The 6,973-nt window shown below is 52.5% G+C and overlaps 1 protein-coding gene across 1 annotated transcript; it reads left to right on the top strand.

Moving 5' to 3' along the window:
- Window positions 1-4,420: 4,420 nt before the first annotated feature.
- LOC105272817 (ADP-ribosylation factor-like protein 6-interacting protein 4) lies at window positions 4,421-4,862 on the top strand (the record flags this gene model as incomplete). Its single annotated transcript, XM_011315043.1, has 1 exon — window positions 4,421-4,862. A coding segment is annotated over exon 1 (442 nt), but the record flags the coding sequence as incomplete, so codon positions are not given.
- Between the last annotated feature and the right edge of the window lie 2,111 nt (window positions 4,863-6,973).

Genomic DNA, 6,973 nt, shown 5'->3' with positions numbered 1-6,973 from the left:
CGACGGCACTTCGCGCATCCCAACTACCAGGGAGCTCTTCGGGATGAGATTAGTCGTCGCACTCAAGCCGAGGGCGAGCTCGTGGGCAGCTACATCGCGTGCATGCGAGGGTATTTCTCGAGATTAAGTCCCCCCTGGTCCATCGGGGAACAGGTGGCGGAAATTTATGGTAAACTTCTTTCCGCTTATCAGCTGGTGATCCCCTTTAGGGAGGAAATGTCGCTCGATGAGCTCGAAACTTCAGCTCTTCGAGTAAAGAAAATCCTCAAGAGTAATGAGGAGCGGCGGCCTCCACCGAAACCGGAGAATTCGGAGTGTCCGAGCCTCGCGTTTCGGCCTCGCGAATCATCGAGGCCCTTTGGCCGAATGAGGTCGGATATGTCCCCTGAGGCTCTCCTGAACCCGCAGGTCAGTGAATCGCCCCATTTAGAGGGTGAAAACAAGAATTTTCCACTTTCAGACGAGGAGAGAAGCCCGTCTGAAAGTGAGGCAGTTTCTCCATCGGGCCTACGCCCCGGTGAGGCAAGTTATCCATCAAGCCCAGGCTTAGGTGAGGCAATGTTTAGTCCCCGTACCATTTTTAAGCTACGGGAGGGTGATATTCCGCGAGCCTTCCACGTGGAGATCGTCATCCACGGTGTGAAAATTAAAGCATTAATCGATTCCGGTGCGAGTCGATCCTTCGCAGGCGCGGCTGCGGGGAGGCTATTAGGAGAAGCCGGTATATTCCCCGGAACGGTCCCCGCCAAGTCAGTCGTGACTGCTGGAGGTAATATCGAGGTGGCTCAATTCGCCTTTGACTGCCACGTTGAACTCCGGGACCGACTAACTCACCTCCAACCCTACTTGTTGAGGAATCTCTCCGAGGACTTCATCCTTGGGATGGATTTCCTTGTGTCCGCCCATGTTGTCATCGATTTCTTCGATATGGGCTGGTATTATCGGGAAAAACCTGACAGGAAGTACGCGTTTACGCCACTCGAGACCGCGAACAATATCCGACTGTGCGGGCTGTGCACCCTCGAGGAAAGCCAGCGGGAACGCCTGGCCCTCTTCCTTGAACAAAACCTCCCTCAACCAGAGGAGAAACTCGGCACTACGTCGCTGACCTCGCATCGTATCGATGTGAACGGGCATGTCCCGATTCGCCAACGACCTCACCACACCACGCCCGCCATATGGGAAATCATGTGGAAGGAACTTGACGATATGCTCGAAAACGGCATAATCGTTTCCTCACAAAGCGAGTGGTCTAGTCCTGTTGTGATGGTGAAAAAGCCGAACGGGAAGTATCGTTTCTGCATTGAATTTCGGAAAATTAATGCCGTGACGAAAAAGGACGCGTACCCGATACCGAACATGTCGGGGATCCCAGACGAATTACGCCTAGCGACTTATATCTCAACTCTGGATTTAAGCCAAGCCTACTTCCAGGTTCCCCTGCAACCTGACTCCAGGGAGATCACCGCGTTTATCGTCCCAGGCGGGGGCTGTATCATTTTCTTCGCATGCCATACGGGTTGACGAATGCTCCCGCGACATTCCAGCGACTTCTCGACCGGTTGCTCGGACAGGCTCTATATCCTCAGGTCTTCGTGTATCTCGATGATATCATTATCGTGTCGAAGACCTTCGAGGAGAAACTCTCGTTACTGGCAACCGTGCTGGGTCGCATAAAAAAGGCGAATCTCGCGATAAATCGCGAGAAAAGTGATTTCTGTTGCTCTCTCGTGAAATACCTCGGTTTTCTCGTTAATAATTCTGGGTTGCAAGTTGACCCTGAGAAAACCGCAGCGGTTATCGAGTATCCTCCGCCACGAAATTTGACGGAGGTACGACGCTTTCTCGGCATGGCTTCGTGGTATCGTCGGTTCATACCCAGTTTCGCCACCATTGCTGAACCACTTACACGACTCATGAAGAAATCGCAGGCATAGTCGTGGTCCGAAGAGCAACGCGCTGCCTTCGAGGCGTTAAAAGGGCATCTAACATCAGCCCCTACGCTGGCGTGTCCGAATTTCGAAGTTCCGTTTACGCTCCAGACGGACGCCAGTAATGTCGGATTAGGAGCGGTTCTCACCCAGGTCATCGGGGGTGAAGAAAGAGTTATCACGTACGCAAGTCGTGCGCTGACATCCGCAGAGAAAAAGTACACCGTGACCGAGCTCGAATGCCTCGCCCTGATCTGGTCAATAGCCAAGTTCAGGTGTTACTTGGAAGGGTATACTTTCACCGTAATTACCGACCACAGTAGTCTGAGATGGCTACACAATCTGCGGAATCCCACAGGCAGATTTGCTCGCTGGGCACTCGGGTTGTTAGAATACAACTTTGAAATTATCCATCGGAAGGGAGCGTTGCATCACGTCCCAGACGCGTTGTCTCGCGCCCCAGACGGTGAGAGTCCTGAATCGGAGACGATCGTGGAGATCCAGGAACTACAAGGACCTGAGGCAGTTGGCGAAACTCTCCAGACCATTACATCCCTCAAGGATCATTGGTACTGGAAGAAATTCAGGAACATCGAACGTGCACCTGACTTATTTCCCGATCGGAAAATCGTGGATGGGCGGCTGTATAACCACCGACCTTCGGACCTCATCTCCACGGAAATGGAAGACATCGATGGGTGGAAACTCGTTTTCCCCTGCGAACTACGCGATCAGGCAATGTCCCAATGCCATGAACTCCCCCAAGCCGGTCATCTTGGTGTGGACAAAACTTATCGTCGGTTGTACACTTCGTACTACTGGCCGAATATGTTTCGCGATGTCGTTGCGTTCGTACGGCATTGTGACACGTGCCAACGATGCAAGGTCGAGCAGCATCCTCCTCGTGGCCTAATGGGCCGCCGAGTGATTCAGGATCCATGGGACGCCGTCGCCGCGGATATCGTCGGTCCGATAATTCCAAGCAAGAACAGATTTTCGTTCGTACTTGTGATACAAGACCTCTTCACCCGTTGGGTGGAAGTAATTCCGTTGCGTCGAGCCACGGGAAAAGCAATTCACGAGAGTCTCGAGAAGATGATCATCGCGCGATGGGGAACACCCCGTGTTTTCTTCTCAGACAACGGCACCGAGATCGTAAATCGCGAGATAAAATCGCTCTTGGCGAGTACCGGTACTCGTCATGAGACGACCCCTCCGTATCACCCCCAAGCCAACCCGGTGGAAAGGGTGAACCGCGTATTGAAAACCATGCTGCGGGCATTTATTGAGAGTGACCATCGGACTTGGGATGTTCACTTGTACGAGTTTCAGTTCGCGTACAATACCGCGTATCACAAGGCGCTCCAAGCAACGCCAGCGTTCGCGAACTTCGGCCGGGAACCTCTCCCAGCTGTTTCCCTCAAGCGCGAGCTTGAAGGTGACCCCGAAATCCTCCCTGGGAACCCAGAGGAGTGGATCGACCGAATGAAACGGTTAGACGCGTTGCGTAAGGCTCTCGTCCACGCCATGACGGAATCATCTAATAAACAGGCGCACCATTATAACCTTAGGCGTCGGGACGTAGAATTTCGGGAGGGAGATCTTGTAATGCGCCGATCTCACCCCCTGTCTAACGCCGCGAAACGATTCTCCGCCGCGTTAGTACCTCCGTTTGAGGGTCCATTCATCATCGACAGGAAACTGTCGAAGGTGCGATACGCGCTCACCGACTTCCGCGGTAAAACTCAGGGCGAGGTACAGTACAAGACCTAAAACCGTACCTCGCGCCGGTAAATCCACCAGATACCGCGACGAAACATCCAAACCCGTAGGTTTGAGGCAACACCAGATCGCTAGCACTTTTCCTCCGAGACCCTTTCCTTTTCCAGAATACCAAGGAGAAAAAGGAGAAGGCGGGAAGGAGCAGGAGGGAAGTCAGTTCCGCCGAACAGGCGCCCCCGACGATCGACGTCGGCAGCCACCACAGCAGCCAACCACCTGAGCTGGAGTTGATGGAGGTGACGGAGACGTCCCCAACACCGATCACGCCCACGACAACACAGCCCGCCGCAGCTGGCTGTGCCACGCCACCGCCACCAACGCTAGTGGCTAAGAGGCCGGGGACACCTGGGAGATCCCTGGAACCGCTGCCCCAGGTCTCCAAGGAGATGGCCGCCAAGATCCAGGCCAGGGCAACATCACAAAGCCATCCACCCCTCGCGGGTGAGACCCTCCCCCAGGAAGAGGGAACAATAGGCCGAGCGACTGGCGCTGACGATGACGACGTCGTTTTCGTCCCGACTCCAGCCGCGGCACAGCCGGAGCCAACACATCAGGGCCAAGCCCCGCCACGACCTCCAACCGGCCCACCACTCACTCCAGCCGCCACGAGGCGACCACAGAGGCCACGAGTGACCCAGAGGACGCTCCGACCGGACGGGAAGGAGTACTGAGCTTGCCTCACGCCTTTCTTGGGAGGCGTGTGGAAGATGGAGTCTCGCAACCCCGGCTTCGTGAATGCCCTCCAGACCCTGGCGCTGTTGCCGCACCAGTACCCGGCCAACGTGAGGGTTATCGTCCCTCCCCTGCCTCGGGTCCCTAGACATCGCCATCACAGAAAGAGGAAGTCATCCAGTTCGTCATCTTCCTCCTCGTCATCGGACTCGACCTCGTCCACCGTGTCGTCCTCGTCGAGCTCGACGTCAAGCGAGGAGAGGCACAGGAGGAGCCGACGACATCGCTCCAGGAGGCGGGAACACTCGGGCCAGGGCCGAGATAAGCCCAAGGGACACTCCGACGCCACTCGAGTGGGCGAGATCCCGGACCTACCCCTCGAGACGCCACCAGGCACCCCGGCAGCAGGAACACCGGCAGAGGACGCAGAGGGGGTGCTCGTCCTGCACGCGTCGGACACCGACACCACAGCCAGCGGTAAAGCCCCGTCACACCACAATTCGGGGCAATCCACTGGGACGGTGGTCCGCGGGAACCCACCAGGACCTACACCACCAGTACCACCTCCCGTGAGAGGCGCAGCCTCAGCACCCGGCAGCAGGGGTTCAGAGGCACGAACAATAGTTATCCATCGTCAAAGAAGACGTCTAGTTTATGGGCCGTGAGGGTCAGAAAAATACATAAACATGCCAGTTTTGACATTAGAAGAACATTAATTAGAGAGAGGCCAAAGATCGATCGTCCCGTCTTTCTCTCAAAACCCTCTCCCACACCTGGGGAAACAGGGAGTGACACTAGAGAGAGGGTACATCGTCCAGAAACATCCCTTTTGAATACATTGTCAAACATATGAAGACCTCCCTCCATATCTCACAAAAACGTCGGGGGACTAAGAATCAAAAATCAACGGACGTAGGGGAATCACGCCCGAACAGTATATAAAGGGCGGTTTTTCGCCAGATCCAGCAGTCTAAATTAAATCTTCGACTCCTAATCATCTTCAAGTGGTGTCCTGCTCTTCAACCAGTCGACTCTCCAAGATCAGTCTTCAAGGGGGAAACTCTGTAGGACCACCCTCTGACGTCACCACTGGGGCACAGTTCGAGCATTTAACTCAACTTCCAACCCCAGGTTGAGTGTGCAACTTTAACCAACAAGTCCAAAGTAAAATTTCGACTCTTGGTATTCAACGAGGGGACTTGCTCATCATTAAGGCTCATCCTTCAAGATCCGTCTGTTGGAAGCCAGCTTTTGCAAGCCAGCAACGTCCTGGTGATTTTCTCAGTAACTGACTGAGGTTACCCGAGTCACCTCATCACCACTCCTACCAACGAAGCGTGTTCGAGGATCTTCAGCTCCATCAGCGCTAGAGCACCTAGCACGTTTTGGAGTTCTCCGGAATCCGCTAAGTAGAGGAGAGCCACCGAGAGATCACCCACTCATCCCTACATCGTAGTTTTTCTTCAACCGTAACTCAGAAAAAACACACCAACAACATATACACTATTCTTACCTACACTTTTTCTACCCCTATTCCCCGGTTTTTATCTTGGACTTTCTACTATTCTGTATTTTCAAGTGAAGTGTAATAAATTTTAAAATTTATTTAAAAGGAACTCAAGGGTATCTTTCTCTTTGTGTGCTAATTCCTCACTTAGTAACCATTGTGCAGTTCAGTGCTTAGTCCCACGCAATAGGCCCCCCCATATTGAGTGAGATTTATAAGATCTTTCCTTCTCCGGACACTACCTGTCGCTACTAGTTACGGTCAAGTTACCTGAAAGGTTCACCTTTTTTCTTATATTTTGGCCTACCTAGTGACCCAGTGTCCGCAACAAAGAGTAAAATAGTGGGTTCGGCTATCGCGGGCTAAGATGCCTTACTGTGGCTCCTAGGACTAACTGTCCTGGTTCAGGACTGACCGTAATCTCTACTAGGAGCGACCGTTCTGCTCCACTCCTGACCGTAATCTCCCTGTTAGAGGGACCTCAGAGAAGCTTTAGCCGCAAAATGCTTAGCTAAGCACTCCCACGATTTGGTGCATGAACATTGTCTTACCATCATCAATGACAATGTCTGCACACAGTCAAACAGTCCCTGAGGAGAACTGGACTCAGTTGTCGCCGTGGGACTGCTGATACAAGTTGGATCTGATAGACTGAATAGGTCGCTGAATATGAACGTATTCGATCTCCAGTTCAGCTTTCTTCTTTCGAAAGATTAAAATCGAAGCGAGGAAAAGTCCTCAAGTCATACAATTAATTAAAAATTCAAAATTTAATTCGAAATTACTTGCTTGTAACTTATATTTACCTATGATCCCTTCCGGGATCGGTCAGAGCATTTATTCAGTTAACTAAACGTTAAGTTATTTAAGGAATTGATTCTCTTTGAGAGATATTCATGCAATCCAAAACTTGTATCACCTCTGCATGAGGTCTACCATGAGTTCTGGTCCAACCTTTAACCAGACTCGTCTGTCAAGGCTTGACCCGCCAAGTCTGCCTCAGACATGGACCAGCTGTTAAAGTGTGGTATCTTTTCCCTGCGTCGTTTTTAAGGTGAGTATTCTTTGTTCATTGTTTGCC

This window comes from Fopius arisanus, unplaced genomic scaffold (assembly GCF_000806365.1).
Source record: "Fopius arisanus strain USDA-PBARC FA_bdor unplaced genomic scaffold, ASM80636v1 scaffold00312, whole genome shotgun sequence".
Taxonomy (NCBI): domain Eukaryota; kingdom Metazoa; phylum Arthropoda; class Insecta; order Hymenoptera; family Braconidae; genus Fopius; species Fopius arisanus.
The sequence above is the reverse complement of the archived record's forward strand: the minus strand, read 5'-3'. Positions and strand labels throughout refer to the sequence as shown.